We start from the raw sequence: 25366 nt of genomic DNA, 5'->3' as shown, positions 1-25366 counted from the left end.
CTATATATTGCCATCAATCAGTTTTAAGATTCTTAGATAGGAAATAATACGGACTCCGTAGAAATAAATCCAATACACATGCTCTTTTTTTTTTTTTTTTGCCTGTCACTGGGAAGGTGCATTTCCCCGATGGAACGATAGAGAGCGCAGTTGCGCTTTGACGTTTCGGCGCGCATTTGACACAACAGGAGGACAGCGAGTGCACAGCACATTGAGCACAGCGAGCACAACAGTACTCGGCTGTCTGCTCGACCTCGCGGGGCGATTCCACTACAACCCGGCGAAAAAAAGACTGCGGGAGGTAAGCGGACCCACAGTAGCTCCGGGCCTCCGAGTAGACTACGCTCCCGTTGACAGCTCCCCGAGAGCGAACGCTCAGTCACGGCTTCCACCGGCTCACATCTTTTGATTAAAAAAAAACAAAAAACCCCGAGAAGGTTTGTAACATCCCGTTTGGCTGATGTTGTCTGCTTAACTAATTAGCTTGTCGTAGCGGGATGAGAGTGACGTAGGGGCGCCCCCCCAACCAGAGTCGTTATTATTTTTATTTGTTTTTTTTTCTACATTTAGAAATGGATGTCACCAGCGTATTTTGGAAGAACGCGTGAATTAATTTTGTCGCGTAATGGCTAAAGCTAACTTCCACTTGCTAGCTGTCCGACCCGCGTGCGTTCAGTGTCGGTCTTTTCACCTTCTATTCCCGTCCGAAGACGTTCGGACCGTCAGCGGAGCTTAGTGTGTCTAAAAAAGGTCCACTGCTCTAAGTAGTCTGGTCCGCTGCGTACTGTACTCACGGTAGCAGCCATTTGATAAGCTGAGTAGTGGCCGAGGGGGAAACAGATGCTACCGGATACACGAGACGGTATCGCGCACCGGACAACCGGCAGCTGGCCTTTCCATGTTCGGTGAAACAGGATGTGAGTAAATGCTGACCGTCTGCCCCACCCGAGCAGCACACAAACGTTCGTGTACGTCTTATTATTTTGTGATGGCCTGAAAACCGCTTATTACTGTGCTACAAAGTATGGCGGTCAACCTCTTGCTGGAGTTACAACTGGCTGTGTTAAAGTCCTAGTCCTATAGCGAACAAGCTACTATAACAAAATAAACATTTAGGACATAAACACAATCTAAGGTAGTAGTGTGGTAATAGCTACTGATAGCACAGCCATGGTGCAAATGATGCAGTATCGTCAAGTCATTAAAGTGACCACTAAATGAATTTTTACTTGTGATTTTATACATTTGAAAACAGATATCTGTACTTCTGTCCCTTACTTTGGCAAAATAGGCAAAATTGACTTTTCTGATCCTCCTCAGATGACAACACATTGTAAAAAAAGAAGACGTAAATAAAGGTAAAGTCAACTGTAATTGGGGCTCTTATAATAACAATGTGACAGGATTTCCCAATAATGACAGTCTGTCAAAAATGCTAAGTCTGGTTGGGATGGCCACTTCAACCTGAGTACAACACACCAAGAATTTGGAAATTCAGATGATTGGTTCCGTTTTGGAGGAATTAATTTTTTTTGTCTGAGGGTGAAAAAAATTATTTGCCTTTTTGGGGAAGGTTTTTGTGTGATATTCCCTACAGAGCATTTGGCCAAAAACACCTTCAAATGAGAGTAAAACTGTATAACTTCATTATTTCTCAGCATACAGTATATCTTTTTTGCGTCTCATCTGCTGTGCCCTTCACTGATTGGCTGACAAGTTTCAGTGAAAAATATCCACCAATAAGCACAAACAAGCTGAAATTCCAAGGGAATCTCCAAGTTGATGTGTCAAAATTATCGTGACGTTCCAAACGAAGTCACTTGCCCTAAACATTTGACTTAAACAGTGCAAATGGAACACCCGAGGCGTTTGTAGTGCTCATTCCATGTTGTTGTTTTTGTAGAAAACGTTCGAAAGATGGGAGCCACTTGCCACGTTGGTAATGAAAGCAGGGGCGTTAGCAGAACATTTTTAATTAGGTCTGCAGAAATCAGTCCTCGACGTGACATTTATGTATTTGATCTGCGGCAGTAAGAAAATATAGTTAATGATATTTCCTTTGTGTTCAGACTTTGGGGGACACCCAGTTTTCTTTTGTGTTCATTGGCTCTAAGTTGTTTACTCAGACATTTGTCTTCTGATTTGTATTTATTATTTTTTTAATTTTTATTAGGGTGGAGTAATGAGAGCGAGACTCTAAAGGAGGGCAGAGGAGCACACTGGAAGACAAGTCGGAAGCGAGGCAAGCATGCTTGAGTCAAATACGGACACGGGAGGTGCAGCGCTGACACCTGACGGGGATGCTGGGATGGAGGGCGGAGACCTGAGAGCAGAGGTGGTCCGTCTGACTCTGGAGCTCCAGGAGGCCACAGAGGAGAAGCTGCAGGCCGCCCGCTACGGCCTAGTAGTGCTAGAGGAGAGTTCGGCTCTCAAGGTCAAAAATCAGCAGTTAGAAGAGGAGCATGAAGCCCTCAAAGCGGAGTTGCAGCACCTCAAAGAGGTAGGAGCGCCTGAGGCCTCTTGTTATATTTCCACTACAAAGAGAATTGATTTGTTTTTAGACACCATTATCTGATATACCCGCGACCCTAGTGAGGAGAAGCGGCTCAGAAAATGGATGGATGGATATTTGGTATACTGCTGTTCTTCCCCCGGGAAAAGCAAACAAAAAGCACTGTAGAAAAAAAAATATATTATAAGCCTTATCCTGAGCAACATGCAGGTGGTCTTTAACTCATATTTTGCCAGCCGTGGGATATCTTCTTTCAAATTAAAAACAAAAATGAAGACAATTGAGACAGTTTATTTGTGGTCTCTTTGCTGAGGTATCGTGACTCGGTTTCGGCAGGAAAATCAAGTGACTCGGACTTGGATGCCCTAAAAAGAATGTGATTGGGACTTCCCTAGCAGCCACAGTTATTATCAATTTACATGTCACAATGTATGTTATGGTCCAAAATGTACATTTTGTGATGTCAGAGATTTTCTGTTGCTCAATTGGCCGAGGACCTGCCTCATGATTTGCTAGGTTTTTAAATATAGCCAGAACAATCACGTGTTGAATACTCCATTGCTAAGAGGCGCTGTTACAGATGCATATCGACTTAGCAACATTAATTTTCGCTCTTCAAATACAACCCCAATTCCAATGAAGTTAGAACGTTGTGTTAAACATAAATAAAAACAGAATACAATGATTTACAAATCATGTTCAACCTATATTTAATTGAATACACTAAAAAGACAATATATTTAATGTTCAAACTGATACTTTTTTTAGCAAATAATCATTAACTTAGAATTTTATGGCTGCAACACATTCCAAAAGAGGCAGCCGTGGCCCAATGGTTAAGATCATCACCTGCCACCGTGGGGGACCTTTGGTTCAAGAGTCCGACTGGACCATCCGCCAAAATCCCCCAGACTCACGGCTGTGGTGTCCTTGAGTAAGACACTGATACCCAGAAATGCTCCTCGGGCGCTTCAGCTGCCCCCTGCTCCAGTGTGTTCCACTAATGTGTATGTGTTCACTGTGATGGGTTAAATGCAGAGAACAAATTTCGTGTGCATGCATGTTCATGACAATAAAAGATGGTGATTCTTCTTCTTCTTCAAAAAAGCTGGGACAAGGTCATGTTTACCATGTGTTACATCACCTTTTCTTTAACAACATTCAATAAACTTTTGGGAACTGAGGACACTAATTGTTGAAGCTTTGTAGGTGGAATTCTTTTCCCATTCTTGCTTGATGTACAGCTTCAACTGTTCAACAGTCCGGGGTCTCCGTTGTCGTATTTTACGCTTCATAATGCGCCCCACATTTTTAAAAAAAATCTTTTTTATGAAAAAGATATTGCTTGGATGGCAGCATATGTTTCTCCAAAACCCGTACGTACCTTTCAGCATTAATGGTGCCTTCACAGATGTGTAAGTTACCCATGCCATTGGCACTAACACGGCCCCATACCATCACAGATGCTGGCTTTTGAACTTTGCGTCCATACCAGTCCAGATGGTTCTTTTCCTCTTTGGCCCGGAGGACGCGACGTCCACAATTTCCAAAAACAATTTGAAATGTGGACTCGTCGGACCACAGAACACTTTTCCACTTTGCATCAGTCCATCTGTCCGGCGGCGTTTCTGGGTATTGTTGATAAATGACTTTTGCTTTGCATAGTAGAGGTTCAAGTTGCACTTACGGATGTAGCACCGAACTGCATTTACTGACATTGGCTTTCTGAAGTGTTCTTGACCCCATGTGGTGATATCCTTTAGACATTGATGTCAGTTTTTGATGCAGTGCCGCCTGAGGGATCGAAGGTCACAGGCATTCAATGTTGGTTTTCGGCCTTGCCGCTTCCATGCAGTGATTTCTCCAGATTCTCTAAACCTTTTGATGATATTATGGACCGTAGATGATGAAATCCCTAAATTCCATGCAATTGTACGTTGAGGAACATTGTCCAACATGTGTATGTGTCCACTGTGATGGGTAAAATGCAGAGAACATTCGTGTGCATGCTTGCATGTTCATGACAATAAAAGGTGATTCTTCTTCTTCTTCTTCTTCTTAAACTGTTCAACTATTTTCTCACGCACTTGTTCACAAAGAGGTGAACCTCGCCCAATCTTTGCTTGTGAATGACTGCGCAATTCAGGTAAGCTCCTCTTACATCCAATCATGGCACCCACCTGTTCACGTGTGGGATGTTCCAAACAGGTGTTTGATGAGCATTCATCAACTTTCTCAGTCTTTTTTGCCACCTGTCCCAGCTTTTTTGGGATGTGTTGCAGCCATAAAATTCTAAGTTAATGATTATTTGCGAAAAACAATAAGGTTTATCAGTTTGAACATTAAATATCTTGTCTTTGTAGTGTAGTCAATCAAATATCGGTTGATCATGATTTGCAAATCATTGTATTCTGTTTTTATTTATGTTTAACATAACGTCCCAACTTCATTGGAACTGGGGTTATATGATGCTGAGAACATTAATAAGAGAGGCCTGCTGGTGCTGATGATTGGCCGCCACAGGATCCAGCATCCAGTTTGTGAGCAAAATATTTACCAAAATTATTCTGCCCATTTTCGACAGGTTTTGATAACATTAAGCATCAAATTAGCTTTATTCTGGATAGTCCAAAAAAACACTCCGAGATGATGACATAAGCAAAGCTCTTTATGTTTTAAAAATGTGATTTGCTAAAGAATTCAATCTGCAGTATTTTTAAAATCTGCCAAGACCAGACCTGATATCCAGGCTGATAATGTGTTTCGGCTTTGGCAGGGCTTTGATAACGTCGCGAGGGCTCATATGTTTTCAGTTAGCGTCATTATATACATAACAACGCCACAGTGTTCAGTTAAGCGCACTTAACATTACTAATTTCATGTAACCCTGTTGTTCTTTTAGCCTCAGTAACTGATAAGTATTGTGTTATGTTCACTACTTATGGCAAAATAACCTAGTGCCATTTATGTGGCATTTGATATTATGTATCATTGCCAACCAGGTGATGACTGTCAAGAGATTCTTTGTCCCCGGGGTCTATAAAAAGTATTTTCCCAAGATGCCTTAATTCTAGTTTCAGGACTAACTTGTTTTTACTAGGAGCACAGTGGGCCCTAACGCAACGCCCAAGTAGAATATTTAGGCGGGCATACTCTAAATTGACTTAAAAGTAAGTATTCACATTTTCACTGTATTCCTGATATATACTTTAATAAGAAATGCAGAAACTACTTTAACTAGTGTCAGTATTAGCAAATTTCGCGTTTCATACATATTCCTAAATGATAAAAAACTAAAACAAAAATAAACGGCCAATTTACTGGTCCTACATGCATGAGTAGATGAAAGATTTGCTTGTGCTGTCTCAAATTTTAGGGGAAAATATGACTGTTCAGGGGCAGTCTGGAGCCCCGAGTATACAGTAAATCAGAATCAGAATCATCTTTATTTTCCAAGTATGTTCTCCGGTAGTTGGAGCCGCTCTAGTACAACAGACAGTCAATTTACAGAACACTTTGGGGACATAAAGTCATTGACATTGTATGTATTTTGGCTTGCAGTTTTTGATGGATTATCTTAGGTAATAGTAAAGGGATAATATTTTAACAAGTTTTACCACTTTCTTTGTTTTTAGTGGGATTTTTTTATTTCTTAGTTTTTTGTGTTCTGTGTTTGAATTATATATATATCGATATGTCTCACACACACACACACACACACACACACACACACACACACACACTATGTATATGCACATTGTATGTGTGTGTATGATGTACACACGCACACTGTATGTATATGCACACTGTATGTGTGTGTATGTAAAAGACAAAGCAATTGTGATATAATATTGAGCCCGTATGTCCCACTTTGGACTGTCATATTGTTGGATTTATCTTGCCCAACATTATAAAAAATAGACACAAAAGGAATGAAGACGCTGGTTTCTTTTTCTCATGAGGAGGGCGCATGGGAGATTGTTCAGATTACAGCCTCTCAACACGCTCTGAACAATCTCTCCCGTCGCTCCTGCATTTATTTGAAAATAGGGAGGTTTCTAAGTTTACAAGACATAACGTACTAAGCTACAAGACACAACACACTAAGGGTAGGGTTTCAAGGTGAAAACATGGCACCTGCCACGTCCCGGCCACGTCCTTCTCTCAGATGATTCCTGCTGAGTCATCTTCTTGAAGGCGAGACATCTTTCTTTCTAAACATTGTCCATAATACTAATGCAAGCTAAGCAAATAAATGATAACTTCTACAATATATCTAACACATATATAGTGAATGAGAGGTCTTAGATTGTATAGATTTTGTTTTAAATTTGGCTTCCTTATATTCTTCCATCAACTTCAGCCTGAAGAAGCATGTATGACTTGCCTTGTTGAATGTTAGCTTTGCAATATGCCTTAAAGATAGCATTATTGTTTATTCAAAGGCGTTTGCAGATTCTGTGAGTAGCCAGAAGCGTGCAGTCGCTGATGGAGAGTGCCGAGAGGAAAGTCTGCTACAGGAGACGGCATCTAAGGAGGCTGCCATGGCAACCCGCTTGGAAGAAGTCCAGGGAGAACTAAAGCAAGCACGACTTGCTTTGGGCAATTCCAACGCAGAGATTGACAGACTTGGGGTTGTCTCAACTCAGCTAAAGAAGGTACTGTTTAAAAATAAGAATAATACTCTTGTATTACCTAGTCCTACTTGGAATTGATTTGAGTATGGCCTGTGTTACACAGGACTGTGAGTGTCTGGAGGCAGAGAAAGGGCACTTGAGAGATGAAATGAAGGAATTTAAAGTGCGTGAGCTGCGCCAGTTGCAGGACAATGGTGAGCTCGAAGAAGAGAACATATCTCTTCAAAAACAAGTGTCTGTGCTCAAGGAAAACCAGGTCAGTTATCACCTACAGTAAATATACCATTTACACCATGCAGTGTACTGTATAAATACAGTACATATAACTTTGTTGTCTTAGTGTAAATCTTTTCCCTCACGCAATTATTAATGTATTGTACAGTCCGGTGGTGCCTTGAGATACAAATGACCCAACTTACAACTTTTTGAGATATGAGCCGTCGTTCAGACAATTTATTTGCTCTGACTTGCAAGCGCAAAATTGAGATGAGAGCGCTGTATGGTGGCAGACAACTCATCTCATCTCACTTTACAATAAGTAGCACATTGGCAAATATTGAACAATATTTCAAAAAAGAGGCTTCAAAATGTTTGATGACACAGTTGAAGTTTACTGTCACTCTAAACATAAAAAAGATACATGTTTACAGATTGTGTATTTAAAACAACTAAACAACTTTGCCTTAGGAATGCCCCCGCTAGCTTAATACTTACACACAATCCAAAACACTGTAGCACTATAACACGTCGGTGTTGCAGTTTTACAACCCTTTAAGCAACGCATATTTGAATACAAATGGTGGAGCAACACATTTTGACAGAAAATATCACAATACTCGAAGACATATATTCTTTATCCTCTGCGAAAAAGACTAATGTTAATGTAGCTTCCTGAAGCACTGAGAGAAGTAGTGACTGTTCGGTAATGTCACAGTTGTTCGACAAAACAGGAACGGCACAAAACAGCAACGGCGGACAAAGCAGCAGAAAACAAACCATGGTGAAAAAAAGATGCTTTAGAACTGATAAATTTAAGAAAATGTTGGCTTCGGTTGCACGAAATCCTTGAAATCACCACAAATGCGTGATGATGAGGCCTCTGCCAAGGGGCCAAATTTCCATCCTTAAACACGCTGCCTCGCAGTTGTGTGCATGCGTAATGTGACGTTCAGTTTTGTGCGCATGCTTGTAGCGTCACTGGCGTGTTCCGTCCACAATAGAAGCCGCATTTGTTTTTGTAACGTGAACGACTACATAAAAAGATCGTATTTGACAAAAAAATTTGGGCATCATGCCCTGCAGTGTGAAAGTAGCCTCTGTGAAATCTGGGCTTGTTTAGTTGAACACAAAGCTGATATATTTGCAGGAAGCCAACTTATTCTGTTGTAAGACTAGCAACGGGTGGATATATAGCTTCATTTTACCTTTTGCCATCTAATGGAAGAGCATTTAATTGTTCTGCCTGCACAACATGCTGCTGTCATAGTTAGACGAACAAAGATATATTTCTGATTAACAAAAAGATAATCCATCCATCCCATCCATTTTCTGAGCCGCTTCTCCTCACTTGGGTCGCAGGCATGCTGGAGCCTATCCCAGCTATCATCGGGCAGGAGGCGGGGTACACCCTGAACTGGTTGCCTGCCAATGGCAGAGCACATATGACTAAACAACCTTTCGCACTCACATCCACACCTATGGGCAATTTTGAGTTGTCAATTAGCCTACCACGCATGTTTTTAGGATGTGGGAGGAAACAGGAGTGCCCGGAGAAAACCCACGCAGGCACGGGGAGAACATGTAAACTCCATACAGGCGGGTCCGGGGATTGAACCCCGGTCCTCAGAACTGTGAGGCAGACGGTCTAACCAGTCGTCCACCATGCAGCCATAAAAACAAAATAATAATACAAAATATATAAGACATTTAATTTTCTTAAGAGTCAACGTACTGACCTAAACTGAAAACCCTCATCACAAAACCGAGATACGAACCAAACCATGCATTTTGTGAACTGTTCCACCCCTAATACACATGTAGATATATCAATTTAAATGTACATCATTATACTGTGTATTGGTTGCTTTCATACTGTGATGTTGTGCTGCCCCACATAATTGTAAAGCAAAAATATTTTGCTCATATCATGTTTCTCTATCTGTACAGCACATGGTTTGTTGACAAAACGACACAACCAGCTAAAGGCTCATTGTGTGTTAGGGACACCGGCCGGACCAGTTATTCGCTGGAAGTTACTTCCAGGTTAGAACAAAAGGGGTAAATAATTAGCTTCAGTATTAGCACTATTGAGCACTATGACAACCACAATACTATCATTATGTCCAGCATGACGCAAGAAGAAAACCTACCTGAACTGGTAAGGGTGTAAAACTATGTCAGAAACCAAAGTTTGGTACATACCTTAGTTTAAATGTCACAGTTCAGTTTATTTTCAGTAGAGCAAAGTAACAAAATGCAAAAACATTAAACTGCTTATCCATCCATCCATTTTCTTTACTGCTTATCCTCACTAGGGTCGCGGGCTGCTGGAGCCTATCCCAGCTATCTTCGGGCGGGAGGCGGGGTACACCCTGAACCGGTCGCCAGCCAATCGTAGCGCACATTGAAACAAACAACCATTCTCACCCACATTCACACCTACGGGCAATTTAGAGTCTTCAATTAACCTACCATGCATGTTTTTGGGATGTGGGAGGAAACCGGAGTGCTCGGAGAAAACCCACCCAGGCACGGGGAGAACATGCAAACTCCACAAAGGCGGGGCCGGGATTTGAACCCCACTCCCCAGAACTGTGAGGCAGATGTGCTAACCAGTCGTTCACCGTGCCGGCTAAACTGGTTATCTTTAGTGTAAAAAGTCACAACTTAAATAAGATTTAAAATGAGACCTGAAAACACTGTAAATCCTCCAATAAAGATTCTCAAAAATCCATTCATGCATTTTCTTCATCTTTTTAGGAAAGCACAACATCAATACTGTGTCTGTCCTCTTTTAAGGTAACGAACAGTTTGAACAGAAAAGACATGAAAGTCCCTTATTGCCCAGAGTGCAGCATTAACAGTTCCAGAATCCCACATGGTGTTCTTCATGTTGGGACCTTAATACTCTTGTAACATGTTAAAACACTATTTTGGTTTCAGGTGGAGTTTGAATCATTAAAGCTTGAGCTGAACCAAAAGAACGAGGAGCAGGAGGAGCTGCGGGCTCAGATGGAGGAGGCCGCCAGGCTGCGTGAGATTGCAGAGCGACAGTTGGATGAGGTCTTGGAGTCCTTGAAAGAGGAGAGGGAGCAGAAAAACTGTCTTCGTCGGGAACTTTCTGCCATGACCCTGAACCCCTTTGACTCTGTGGGCAACCTGGAGCTCCACTTGGACCAGCTCGATGACAGCCAGGAGGAGGGTCGGACCAGAGAGGGTGACGTTCAGGGAAATAACCAGGACAGTGGTGTTAGCAACGCCTCTGATTCGACTCACCCTGCTCACATGGGAGGCTCCAAGAGCAATGGTGTCATGCAACGTTACTCCACTCCACGGAACAGTGACATATTCCTGCGTGCTCCAGCCTCTGGGCTTGTGTCGGACCTCTTGAGTGAGCTCCACTTTTCAGACAGCCAGAAACTTAAGCAGCAACTCCTACAGGTAAGGAAACAGACATGGCCAAACCATATTATTATGACCTTGAGATGCATTTCATGCTCAGGATGCCGATTTGCTTAATGCTGTGGTTGTACAGTACGGTAATTAATTAAATGTCCATATATTATTTATATTCCCCACTTCTCAATGTTCACATCAACAATGTAACCCATGCTATCAGTAACTTTCTTGCCCATTTGCATGCCGACGAGTCGACACAATTACTTATACTTCAACCTCCTCCCTCCACACTGCCTTGTCTACGTTCAGAGTTTTACTGACATTCAAAAGGCTATTTTCTGACGACAGGCCTCACTGAACGAGCAAAACTAAATGAAGGATCTTCAACATCAACCTTCCATAAATAGAGCACTCTTGCAATATTTTGCCACTTAATAGTTCTGCTGTTCAATTTGTCACTTGCTACAAATAGGAATCTGGCTATTTACATTTGAAACACACATCAACTGTCTCGAAAGTTAAAAGCAGCGTAGGCTCTCTACTGAAACAAATCTTCACTAACATGTTCTGCTAAATTGCTATCTTACCAATCCTAGATTATTGAGATGTACCATACAGATCAGCTTCAATAACTCTCAAGATAGACACCATATACCACCGGAACTGTACTCCCTGGTTAACTGGCCCACTCACACAGACAAATTCTCTGGTCCATGTTTATGTATAAAATGTTCATTGACAAGACCCCACCCCAGCTTCGTTTACTGCTCACCATGCATACCACAAACCTGCACGCTCCGTTCCGGCAGTTTTATTAACCTTTCCGTTGCCTAAGTCCACACTACATTTGGTTGGTCTTTTCAATTTTATGCTTCTAATGACTGGAATACTGCAACAAATAATAAAACTCACATTATTCATCCCAATAAAATAATTTTAAAAGTTAATGACAGCTACTATACGTAATCACTGCACCTATTTTCAGCCTGTTATGAACCTTTTATTCAATATGCTATGGTGTATTGAAATGTATTAAGTAAATACTTAACTATATCACATTTTACACTTGGTTCTTGTGAGGATAAAATGGTACAGAAAATGGATGGATGGATGTATTTGTGTTTGCTTTTATTCTGCTTTATTTAGCTATATTTTACTATATGATTTTACTCTCCTGTGTACCGCTAGGTCAGCATTGCAAATGAGAATTTGTTCTCATTTGCTTTACCTGGATAAATAAAGGTAAAATGATTAAATACTGATTGGAATATTAATAGTAATACACATTGATCAAAGTATAATGATGTCCACTAAAAGAGATGTATCAAATATTCTACCTCCATCCATCCATTTTCTGAGCCGCTTCTCCTCACTAGGGTCGCGGACGTGCTGGAGCCTATCCCAGCAATCATCGGGCAGGAGGCGGGGTACACCCTGAACTGGTTGCCAGCCAATCACAGGGCACATAGAAACAAACAACCATTCGCACTCACAGTCATGCCTACGGGCAATTTAGAGTCTCCAATTAATGCATGTTTTTGGGATGTGGGAGGAAACCGGAGTGCCCGGAGAAAACCCACGCAGGCACGGGGAGAACATGCAAACTCCACACAGGCGGGGACGGCGATTGAACGCCGCACCTCAGAACTGTGAGGCTGACGCTCGAACCAGTCGGCCACCGTGCCGCCAAATATTCTACCTTTAAAAGATAATGTTTACTTGATTGACACTCTTTTACTGGCTAACATTATATTGTGCATATAATCATAATATTGTGGCTGCTCAGTGCTTAGTGTAATCTTTTACCCACATATACTGTAAATGCTATCAGGACAGCATGTTTCCTTCAACACGAAATGCCTAGGTAAGGAGAATATGAACTGAAAGTGCAGTTTATTTTTAGTTATTTAATAGGCATCTCTTGTCTTGCTAAATGTTGCCTTTAAAGTGGCAACAATATTGTACTTCCTGATTTAGACCACATCCGCTGTGCGTTAGTGAAAAAGGGTGAGCGAGTGAGACGCTGTTTGGAAATGGCGTCTGGCACCACATGCAGTAATTCCTATGTTGGCCAGAAATAATATAATACACCACCTAATTCCATTGTACTGAGTAAATATCAGATGCTCAATAATATTTTGAATGTCCGGAGTTACTATCCCTCTCAGCTTGAAGGAAATCTATCATTAATGAAGCACTTCAATTGGGGGTTGGGTGAACAAGGGCCAAACTAGCAGATGTTTAGAGTGCGGAGCTGAATGGGGTCAGCCACTGTTTCACATTAAAAATGCATGCAAGTGTAAAAGGTGGTTGAGGTTAATGTGTGTGACACAGAAGCCTCGTCTTTTGTCCTGTTGAAAATGACTAACGGCCAGTAGTGGTTTCCGCTTAGAACTGATGCTTTGAATGAATTGCTGGAGTGCAAGTTCAGTGCATTTGTCATCAAAATACATATACGTACTTTTTATATAATTAGTCATTTTCTATATATAATCTGTTTATATAATTAGTCATTTTCTATACTTCCACTGCATCATTTTATATGACAAATTTGGACATCTTTAGTCTCATTCCGGCATAAATTTCAGTTTGAATAACAGGAATTAGTACACCAGTAAATAACGAGTCCTAAACTGGTCATACAGCAAATTGTTGATATTTATGCTTACCCTTTTTTGTTTGCTGTACACAGGCAGAAAGAGAAAAGTCAAGTCTCATCAGCAAGGTGGAGGAATTGCAGATGCAGCTGGTGATGTCCAAGCAAGCACTGAGTCAGCACGAGGACAAAGTTGGATCTCTCACCCAACAGCTAGAGGCTGTGCAGAGCACCCAACAGCACAACCATGAGGCAGACGAGGAGGGGGCCAAAAATGTGGACGGTACTGAAGTTGCCTTCGACTACGAGGTGGACATAAAGAGCAAAGAAGTGCTGGAGGCACGTATGCGCTCAGCCAATGAAGAGCTTCTGAAGCTACGGGATGAACTGTTTCAGGCGGACACTCGCTACAACAGCCTGGAGCAACGATACAAGCATGAGAAGGACCGTTGGCGATCAGAGGCCCAGGAACTGGCTGACAAGATTCGCCAATGCATCAAGTCCAGCAGGCAGGACCAGGAGCGGATCAGTGAACTGGAGGTTGAGATCGGAGCCACGCGCAAAGTGGCCAGCGATTCCGAAGGCCATCTGAGTGTGGCTCAGGAAGAGCTGCTGGCCTTTTCTGAGGAGCTGTCCAACCTCTATCACCACATCTGCGTGTGCAACAACTTGACACCTAAACGTGTCACCCTGGACTATTACCGTGAAAGCGCCAGGGCACACGGTGGAACTGGTGCGAGAAGGCCGCTTCATATCTCCACCCCGCCGAACTCTCAGAAGAAGCCACGAGCCAATGACACGTTCATTTCCAAAGCTGCGGCTTTACAGTTTATGGGGGAGGTGGACAGTTCAGGAGCCTCTGTAGACTCTCCTAGTTGCCCCGGATCTTCTAACCTAGATTTCAGGGACCCCTCCAATGTCCGCAACTTGGTAGCAGTCATCAGATGCCAGATCAAACACCTCAGGGTAAGATGGCCCATAAGACACAGTATTTCAAATAGTCCTTCTGCTGCTTTCCTGATACTTAAAGGGCTGTTTGCAATTTTTCATCAGCCTTCTTTGCCCCCAGCTTGTGCCTCTAATTTGATATACAAGTAACCGCCACGCTCGAAGAAAATCAACCAATCAGAGACAGAAAGTGTGACTTACGAGCAATCTTTGGTCACACACCTGGGCACACTCATTGCCGGTACACCGCCATGATTTATTTATTTATTTTTTAAGATCAAACTCTACTTTATAACTCCCCTCTACGTTGACATGCATTCCCAATGAAAGGAGGGCTTTTGTTCTGAGTGAAAGTGGTTACGCCTTCACAAGTGTCCTACTGCTAATGCTCAGCTCAGACTGTTAAATGGAGCTGAGTAGCTCATGTCTGCACAAATCCAATTCCTTGTTGACACGTGGCTCTGCGTGAGTTTGAATGGAAGGGATTTACCAGGGTTAATCGTTGATGCGGCTTCGACTGGATATTGAACATTACTGCAAAACAATGTTTGAAATACAAGTAACCTGTTGTTTTTCACAGTTAAACCATACAGCACTTGTTTTGTTTGGGATTTGTTTGTTGTCCGAGATTCATTTTAATGCTCTCGGAACACTCTGTACTTATTACCTCAGGTGGCAGTGGATCTCTGTCGTCAGCGCGGTGCTATGCCTTACTCGGGGCTAAGTAGCAGTGTGGAGATGGAGAGGGATGCTGAAAGCCTGCTGGAGGAAGTACTAAAGCTTAAGTCCCTTCTTAGCACCAAGAGAGAACAGATTGCTACTCTCAGAACTGTTCTTAAGGCCAACAAACAGGTAAAACACAGCAAACAAAGCCAGAGTCAATATTACTTTAAAGTGACTTTGAGACTTTGCCATTTCACCCCCCAAAATCAGATTTTTTTTTTGTCATTGAATGTCATATATATGGTATTAAGTAGATGTTATAAATGCATATTAGTCAAGCTCTCGTGCTTTATTTGTTTATTTACTTATTTATTTAGAAAATAACTGCAAGCAGATAATGTACATGCAAACATTAAAATGTGTGAGGTTGGTGACAGGGTGGACAATTTTGGCTAATGTTTATGAGCACATGGTGGACTTTCACACCACGATTCAGTTTGCGAGCTGTGTAAATATGCTGAATTTCTGAAGTGTTTTTCCATCAGTTAATATTTGTGTGGACATGTTAAGCTTGAAAACTTCGACTACGTACATAGTATGATGAAAATGATGAAACAGAAGTAAAACTATTTACTTTGCAACTAGCCATTGTTTCAGCCTTCATTGAAGAAAGGTAAAATGCCGGTCTTAATGCGACTGAAAATGTCAGAGAGTTTCTTGAAGGGGCAGATAGCCTAAAGCAAAGCACAGCAAATTTATTTATATAGCACATTTCATACACAAGGTAACTCAATGCGCTTTACAAGATTAAAAGCATTTTAAAACAAAAGGGAAAATACAGCTTATAAACATTAAAAACAAAGACAAAAATAAATACAAAATACAATTAAAATAGCGTACAGTGCAAGAAATATCATTTAAAAGTGGAAATGCTCTAAAAAGCAAGGGAAAAAAGTTTTTAACCTGGACCTAAAAACATGCACACTTGGGGCTGACGTCACTTCTGTTGGCACCTTATTCCATTTGTTCCAACCTGCCCTACCGTTGCACAGTATAACCAAACAAACAATTAATATATCCATCCATCCATTTTCTTTACCGCTTCTCCGGTAGGGTCGCTGGCTGCTTGAGCCTATCCCAGCCAATCGCAGGGCACATAGAAACAAACAACCATTCGCACCCACATTCACACCAACGGGCAATTTAGAGTTTTCAATCAACCTACCACAGATGTTTTTGGGATGTGGGAGGAAACCAGAGTGCCCGGAGAAAACCCACCCAGGCACGGGGAGAACATGCAAACTCCACACAGGTGGGGCCCAGTCCCCAGAACCGTGAGGCAGATGTGCTAACCAGCCGCCCAGCGTGCCGACCATTAATATATGTGCCACTTTTTATTTTCTGTTCTATGTTCTTTGGAATTACAATGGTAACATATGATTGTGCATTTTTCCCCCCTAATAGACTGCTGAGTTGGCTTTGTCCAATTTAAAAACCAAGTATGAGACAGAGAAGAGCATGGTGTCAGAAACTATGATGAAACTACGCAATGAACTGAAAGCATTGAAAGAAGATGCTGCCACATTCTCTTCACTCCGGGTCATGTTTGCTAGTCGGTAAGAATCTCTTATTGAATTAAGGCTTTAATAACAATATTACATCTGCCGTGACTGCCTCGCTAGTGTTTTTCTTGCTTAGCTATGGTCCTGTGGTTGTGGTACAGCGTTTTGCACCACTTGTGTAATAGGCTTACAATGCTTGTTACGCCTGTGTGTGGACAATCCACTGGTTCATGTGAAGATTACAAACCACATGCTCTGCCGTGTGCAGAGTTGTCCCTCCGAGCCAGGCCTCCTTTGCGGGGCAGAGACCTCCTGTGAGGGAGGAACTGCGTTGGAATGTTACCACAATAAAAGCAGAATACTTCAAAATATTATCACTAATCTCTTCTGGTAATCCAATGGCATGTTGTTGTCATAAATTGGTGGAGATGGGAAGTGTAAATCTCCTCAATCATTCTTGGACCCAATTTACATGAGTCTATGTCAATGTCTATTTGATTATACCTAAGAGGGAGTGGAGCACAATCAGTGGTCAAGGTCTCTGGAAACAGATAGAGTACAACATTTTAGCACGAGCCTTATGCTTGTTAAAAAGATTTGTGGCGCCCTCTTGTGAATGGGTAGCGTTATTTCTATTTTACCATTTAACTGAGACCACAGTACAGTGGATCCCCGCTTTTTGCGGGCAAACCGTCGAAGTATTTTCGGGGTTGGTTCCCCCTAAAAAAAAAAAAAAAAAAAAGTAATGTAGTGGGTTACATTTTGTTAAAGTAAAATACAGGTTCACAGAAAAGGTTTCCTTAAAAATATATACCTGGAAAATACTGCTGATCATGTTTTGTTCCTTTAACCCAGGGGTCACCAACATGGTGCCACGGCCACATACGTAATAGCCTGTTCTAATAATAGCTCGCCAGTGATTGGATATTCTGATTTCTTAGAAATGCGGTTAAGTGATTCATTTAAAAATGTAAGCACTTGCAGAGATTTATAGAAATGTGTTGCATATTGATAGTTATGAGTTTCCTACTTTGTTAAATAATTGTTGAGCAGATTTGTTATTTTAGAAGGGCGTTTCAAATTGATAGCCCTTCATGTCAATCAGTAGCAAAGAAGTAGCTCTCAGTTGAAAAAAAGACAACTCATAATTGTCCATGACTGTGGCAGCTAACATATCTCCAGTAATTCTTGTTACCAAACTTCTGGGTCACGTAAATCTGACCAATTAAATATTAAAATTGAATTAAGTCCAGTGGCCTAATTTTGCATTTGTGATCTGAGCCAAAAACGGAAATGTGAAAAATCTAACTTTTTTCTTTGTTGTATTAAATTAAAAAAACAGATGACAAAATAGCCAGTCACTTTAATGTTATGATTTTTGAATTAATGATACACGGCTTGATGACAATCACTTACTGTAGGTTCTACTGTGTTAACCTTATAACATTCAACCAGTTTTTTAAATTAATGACTGAATAATAACTGCTAGATTAATGGCTAATCTAAAAAGGCTTTGTGCTGCTTGTGCATGTTGCATCTTTTCATTGTGTGTGCGTCTCTCAGGTGCGACCAGTACGTCACCCAGCTGGATGAAATGCAGAGGCAGCTGGCAGCTGCCGAGGACGAGAAGAAGACACTCAATTCCTTGCTGCGCATGGCCATCCAGCAGAAACTGGCTCTCACTCAGCACTTGGAGGATCTGGAGGCCCCGCTGTCTCCTCACAGCTTGAACAGCAGCCCTCGCCGTTCCAGAGCCAAGGAACTGGCCACCAAGTCAGGACGAGCGCCACGGAGTCCCAGAAACAGTCCGGCGCGTCTCCCCGCGAGGAGCAGCCCGCGCGCTAGTCCCGTTCTCGGGAGCAGCGTTCCTGCCATGGCCACGCACCACTTGCGAGCTCTCACACGAAGCCTCCACACAAGCCCCGTAAGAACCCTGCTCACTCCTTGCATCCAGACAAGCAAGGGCCTCCTCCCCCGCGACGCCACATTCGTTCGAAGTCAGAGTGTCAGTGATGTTTCTCATTCAGAGCTAAGTGCCGGTTACTCTCGCAGGCGTAAGAGCTCCGTCAGCTCTATGAGCAGTGAATCGCTGGTTCAAACAAACACAAGAAAGGCCGCATCAGGCCGGAGAGCTTCTGTCCCCGCGCGCCAGGACACATTCATCACAACTCGTGTCGTACCCGCATCCTCTTCCAGACCAAAGTCGTCATTGTTTGCTGTGGAGAATCTAACCCCACCTAAAGCTTTGCATGTTTATCCTAACACGCTCGAAGCATTGCCTAAAGAAAAGCCCAACCTAGATAATTCTGTGCGAAAAAAGCAACCGTTGCCTCAAAGGTCTAAATCTGCACATCCATCAGCTGCTTCTCAGTCAGACGTGCTTTTGGCTCATTTGAATGCTAAATATCCGGAGACCCGGACAGCCACATCTCTCCATGGTGGCGATCCAGCAGGGAGAAGCAAGATTTCTGGCATCTGTAGAGATTCCAGGCGTTCGTCAGAGTTGCATGTGAATGCCAGTAAGCGCTCTGGTAGCAAAGCAGAGGCGGCGCCCCCCTCCGGCAGGGCACGCAGCTCGCATTCGAGATCAGGTCGCAGGCGATGACGTAAAGTAGCCAGCAAGTAAAATTGTACTAGAGCAGTTATCTGTATTAGAAATTAAAATAATCAAATGATCTCTCTGTACTTACTGAAAAGCACACTGCGTTCCAAATGGTTGCGTAAATTATGTTTTTCTCTGATTTTACTAAATAGTCGATGTGTATGACAGCATTATTTAAAAAGTCACTGTATACTGTTAGTATAGTATATCAGTCTGTTAGTATAAGTTATATAATAGATCGGTATGGTTAGTATAATTCAAATGTTTTTAATAAAATCTCCCAATGATAACAGTATTTTTTTAACAATAAAAAATTTAAAATGCACTATTCTAAATTATTTCACTCAATGCAGTTTTAAGACATTTTATAGGTTGTAAAGAGCTGAAAATGGTGATTTATGTAATTCACAACATTAGGAGGTCGTATTTACTTATGTATTTATTTGCACAAATACAAAAAAAATAAAAAATCTATTCACATACCCAGTATCACAGCGAGAGATTGTGCCAGTCAGATCAGAAAATACAGATAGGGTTGATAAGATCATCTCACCTTATTATACATTTGTAGAAAAAATACATACAAAAGAAAAAAAATAAAATTAATTAAACATTAAGGGTATACAAAGAAGTAACATTTTAGTTAAAAAAAATAAAAAGTATGTTCAACAACATGTATGTGAGTGACAGGGTGCGTGTGAAGTTCATTAGGTTTTGCTTGTTCTCAGCTTGGATTTAAAATTACTGAGGTTGATTGAGCTGAGATTTGAATATATTTGTTCCACAAGCTGTTTCAATTAAAAAAAATTTAACACATCAAATTACATTTTAGCATCGGACCCTTTATTGATTGCACCACTGAACTAGTGATTTCTTGGACAGTTTCTGCTTAAATGTCTTTGGAGGATGTCACAATAGCCTCCCAGCGTTGCTGTTTGGATGTGAACTGCCCCCACCCTCATGACCATTTTCAGCTCTCAGCAATCAGAAAATATAATTTCCATGATAATTTGGATTGCAGTGTATTCTTCTTCATTAGTAGGGCTCTACTAATAATAGTATTGAATTTGTGCTACCAAATGTAATATGATTAATATTATTATTATTTTAAAGGTGCCATATTTTTGCCAAACAAACTTTTTTTTTTAGTATTTTGGATGTAATATTGTCTCTTTGGTGCCTCAGTAAACGTGAAATATGGATTAAAATTGTCCATGCATTCCTGAGTTCCAAACGTTTTTCTGCCGAGTGGCAGAATTTTCAAATTTTTCAAGCTTATCTACGTCACTAGCGAAGATCTCCGCCTTCCCTGTCCCTCCCGAGCCAGCGCTGTCAACATAACAAACACGCGTGCTCTCACAAGTGGGTCTTCTACAAGGAGGCAACCAATCAGAAGAAAGGCCAAATATGGACAGAGTGAATACAAAACTGGGTCAAACAGACCAGAGTTGTGAGAGGGGCCTTTTGTGGACACTCGTATGACAAAACCAAGGTGTTTTTTAAAAATGAAATTGACACATTTATACTAAGTCCATGTTAGAGACTCTCAATGGAGGTCTAAATTGCCAAAATATGGGACCTTTAAGTTCATTAAAAAAAAAGAAAGCCTTTCTTAAGTAAGCCTCCTCCGAACTGCGTATCGAACTGTGGGTCAGAATTCGAGATACGAATTGTACCTTATCTTTGGGTAACTATCAACTATGGTTACAGGTCTACTCATTAGATTACTATATGTGAGTTAATCAAATGAGTATTTTATGACAAAGGGCTAATTGCTAACCATGTTTTCATTTTTTTAAATTTTTTGATGTGTGTTTCATCCTGTCTCTATAGCGCTGAAACACTCCATTACTCCAAACCCTCTCTTCTCCACAAGGACCCGTCTTCATGTTGACTCCCTGGTTCCCTCATCCCCACCTGACTCGAGACATCCTGTTCATCCCAGATGTGCTACTGCATTCCCCACTCTTCCACAAAGATGGATTTTTAAAAAGTAAAATACAGCTCTCATCCGACTCGCTTGCATGCAGCCTGGAGAAGGATGACGAGAAACATGTGCTGCTTGTTGTTATTATTATGTGAAGTCATTGACTGTGTCTTGTCCTACGTGGTTCCAACTTCCATCTGGTCTTGTTTATTAAGGCTGTGTGTTGTGAGTTACCATTGGCAGTATTTATTCCATTAATCTACTGTGTTTACTGTCCTTCCATGCAAGACAAAATCTCTTGATGAGACTTGTGTCTCTGCAATCTTGCCTTTAGCTCATCCTTGTGACCCCCCCCTGCCCACAGTTAATGTGTTTTACAGAGCAATGCAGCCTTACTGACACTATTGTTCTCCTACGAGTTGCTAGCTTGTTATTTGTCTTGGGGCTCCTTCACTGTACAAGCGTTACAGTCACATTTTAAAAATGTGTTTGGTCACGCAGCTGTGGCCTGACCTACACATCTTTTAACTAGTTGTCAGCAAACACTCATTCTTGAATATAGAGAGCCATAAGTTAGCCAACTCAGGTAAAAACAACACCAACAGTATTTGTTATACATGATGAGGAAAATGTTAGATGTGCATCTTACACAGACAGTCTGCTTTTCAGGAGGAATCTAAAATGCACTGTTTCTGGTAAAAGCTCGTTTCTCGCAGTCATGAAGTATCTCCTCTTTCTTGACTCTCTTCGTACAGCTCAGTTGAGCAAATGTGCTCTTTTCTCTACTCCTATTTTGACTGTATAGTCTCACATCTGCCTTTTCACCCGCCTCTGAGCAGCCAAGATGTCGTTTTGTGTGCATTCAAAGTAGAAGTGATGTCACAATCTAGGATAAGTACCTTCATTTCCATCCGCTATGACTATGCCAAGCCCTCTTGACATTTAACAGCTCGACTGGATATGTGTTGCAGATATCAGATACTGGATCTGTAATTCATTTTTGCGTAGTCAAAAGGAAGTTTTTTGATATGATAATTACATATACCTGCAACAGAATTGTAGGTACCTGTAACTACAGTTTCAGATATTTACAATTTGATTCCGACTAGTCGTGATTCTAGTTGAAGAAATGTTGAATTCATGTCAATTCAAGATATTTACATGTCCCTTTTCAGACATCTTCAATCAACTTTTAAATAGTCGATATTCAGTTGCAGATCTCTGTATGTCGCTAGCAGATCTCTGCAACTGAATTGTAGATCTCTGGAATGACAAACACATGAATGTCAGATGTGACATCATTTGTCAATATTATGTCGCAGATGTCTGTATTTCAGTTTTGACTAGGCAAACCTGAACTACAGATACTGTATCTTTCTATCTGTCATCAAAATAACGACATCCGTTATTTTCTCATCATTATGCTGAACAAGCTGCTGACAGTTCTCAAGCTGGCAAGTTTTGTCCAAAGTTTAGTGCAGCGCAGTAGTACAGCTTGTATTACTTTTAAAATGGTAAATACGTGGAAGAAAACAAAAACATAAATGTTACTTTATTGGCTCAAGCTCAAAGAGCACAAGCCTTGTACCGCACAGAAAGGATGATATAATGCAGTAAAACTCAATAGGTAGGCATACATTAAATGATGATGATCATCACATTTATTCACATGGGAAGGTTTTTTTTTTAAAACGGCTGTTAGAACTAAAATTTAGTTCAAGGACTTAAATGTAACGCCTGGCAATGGTCAGAGAGGCCACCTCCTGTTGATTTGTTTGAAAACGTGTTTCTGTGCCTTTTGTTTTGATCTTGTCTGCTGTTTTAGACTACAGTTTGTTCCTTTGTTTTCTTTCAGCGTGTCACTGGAGCTTATTAATCTTTTGTGTCCTTTCTTCCTTTTAAACCCAGTGTGAAATTAATACCACATGCTCCACTAGAACATAAAATAACTGCTATGTGACTGGTGAGATTGGTACATATCAAAACTTTCACCAGTGGGATTGTTTGTTTTTCTTAAACTACTGCACCGCTGCCATCATTGCACTAGGGTTGAATGACTTGGGAAAATAATCAAATTAAGATTCTGGAAGCTTTTAGGCTGATATTATTGTCCATATAGTGGCAAAACAGCAAGCAAGTTCAAGTTCACCACATTTGTTGTCACATCAGCACTCATCTACGCAGGTGGTAAATGACCTTGCCTGACATAAGCACATGAACCCAACAGTCTTTGTTATTGTTGCACTTGCAGATTTAGAGTAGCGTCTTTCAATGTAATTATTCAACACCTCTTGTCACCACCCCAATGCCCACGATGTCGGAAACGGTGAGCGCTGTCACTGAATATAGTGGGATTGAATATTTTCACTTTTCACCACTCAGCATTGGGCGCATTGTTGCTGTCAAGGCAATGACTGATTAAATGAATTATCTCTATTTATATATTTTTAATCTGTTATGATCGTGGTTGATTGCACAAAATTCAGAACAAAGACATTGGAAGCATTTTAGGTCCAATGTAAAGATATTTGTTTCAAGGAGGGACTCAATTGTATCAAACTGCTGTCCGTAGTTAAAAGGTGAAAATATTTGATGAGAATGTTCATACTTTAGAAGGTTATAAATGGATTACTTCATCTATTTCATTCAAATGGTGAAATTACATTTCGTTTGTGTACATATTTTAAAACTGTATTTATGTGGTCTGCTTTCTGTATAAATTGCTCAAGTACATGTCATGCACACACTCCCGGATACGATTTATAGGTATGCCAGTTCCTTTCATTCTGCAAACCAGAATAAACGAAACCAACACTGTAGAAAAAGTGGATTATTTGTATAAATGTGGCATAAAATAACATTCTGTAGTCATTGAGAAGAAAGTCTTCTTTATACATAAACATATATCATTTGCTTGTTTCTCCTCATCTTTCCTTTTGAAATTGTGCACCTGGTGATTTTGACCTTTTCCTCTCGTTGAGGATAAATAACAAAATTTCCCGTCATTCCCCAAAAATTACCGACCCCCACACCCTCCATCTCTTCTTGCATCTCCACGAGGGAGCACAAATTCTCCATACAATCGCCAATGATACACAAGTCATGATCCCAATAGAAAACCATTTCATATAATACAAATGCAGCCCTGTGTAGCTGTAAATGTTGCACATACCAGAAACTGCCACTGCTGTAAGAAAACGGTAGGATTGACCCCAGAAGCGAAGGTCAAGAATTGTTCGCTAGCGTCACAAACTGTTGCCAAGTAGCACAAGAGTACAACTAACAAACACATCTACAACCGATATTACTGTATGATGTTTCAACCAGAAGAAATTGTGTCTGTATCCTCCTTGGAATTCATGATTACTATCTATTTGTCTAGCTCAGGGATAGGCAACTGGTGGCCAGCGGGCCATATGCGGCCCTCACCCACACTCCTAGTGGCCCCTAAATAAAATTTTGAACATTGTAAAAATGCTTCTGCTAGATAGCCGACAGCGTTTTGTAGCGCTTTTCTTCTTTGTACCGTTTTGTAGCGCAGGTTCTCCATGAGAGAAGATTTTAGAGACGCTGTCAGCCATGGTTGATTTTGTGGCAATAGTGAGTCGCTCAAGGGAGCGGAAACTCCTTCAACACGGAGAAGACGAATTACATACATATAGGTTACATCTGTTATTTTAAATGGATTGTAAATCTTTTCAAATAAATCGCCCCCATCAACTCCCTGCTGCTGCAGCTTCGGCTTGCTTTGCTTTGTTTCGGGCTCCTGTCCTCGCATTACTTTATGTGTAGTCTGTTAAAATAATGGATATCTTTAAGGTATTTGTACTGTACTTGAGCATATTTAGTAAATTATATCGTAGTGAGGCGGCACGGTGGCCGACTGGTTAGAGCGTCAGCCTCACAGTTCTGAGGACCTGGGTTCAATCCCCGGCCCCGCCTGTGTGGAGTTTGCATGTTCTCCCCGTGCCTTCGTGGGTTTTCTCCGGGCACTCCAGTTTCCTCCCACATCCCAAAAACATGCATAAATTGGAGACTCTAAATTGCCCGTAGGTGTGACTGTGAGTGCGAATGGTTGTCTGCTTGTATGTGCCCTGCGATTGGCTGGCAACCAGTTCAGGGTGTACCCCGCCTCCTGCCCGATGACAGCTGGGATAGGCTCCAGCACGCCCGCGACCCTAGTGAGGAGAAGCGGCTCAGAAGATGGATGGATGGATGGATGGATGGATATCGTAGTGATTCTCAAAGGGCAGTAAGGGCAGTAAGAGTACCACAAGTGGGACACTGGTACTCCCCCTTTA

General features: G+C 41.4%; 1 protein-coding gene across 2 annotated transcripts; it reads left to right on the top strand.

Moving 5' to 3' along the window:
- The first annotated feature begins 181 nt into the window (after positions 1–181).
- zgc:162200 (uncharacterized protein LOC558638 homolog) lies at positions 182–23890 on the top strand. Of its 2 annotated transcripts, none has more exons than XM_061674613.1 (10): positions 182–301; positions 2174–2500; positions 6958–7170; positions 7253–7405; positions 10312–10809; positions 13460–14329; positions 14984–15163; positions 16439–16590; positions 18100–18460; positions 20972–23890. In XM_061674613.1, exons 2-10 carry the CDS (start codon positions 2249–2251, stop codon positions 20975–20977), a joined length of 2685 nt encoding a protein of 894 aa, XP_061530597.1. In that variant the 5' UTR covers positions 182–301; positions 2174–2248; the 3' UTR covers positions 20978–23890. The 2 variants fall into 2 exon arrangements, with proteins under 2 accessions (XP_061530597.1, XP_061530607.1); XM_061674623.1 differs by lacking the exon at positions 182–301 and adding an exon at positions 661–917.
- The last annotated feature ends 1476 nt before the right edge of the window (positions 23891–25366 follow it).

Source organism: Phycodurus eques, chromosome 1 (genome assembly GCF_024500275.1).
Source record: "Phycodurus eques isolate BA_2022a chromosome 1, UOR_Pequ_1.1, whole genome shotgun sequence".
NCBI lineage: Eukaryota > Metazoa > Chordata > Actinopteri > Syngnathiformes > Syngnathidae > Phycodurus > Phycodurus eques.
Note: the sequence above shows the minus strand (reverse complement) of the source record. Positions and strands in the feature narration are given on the sequence as shown.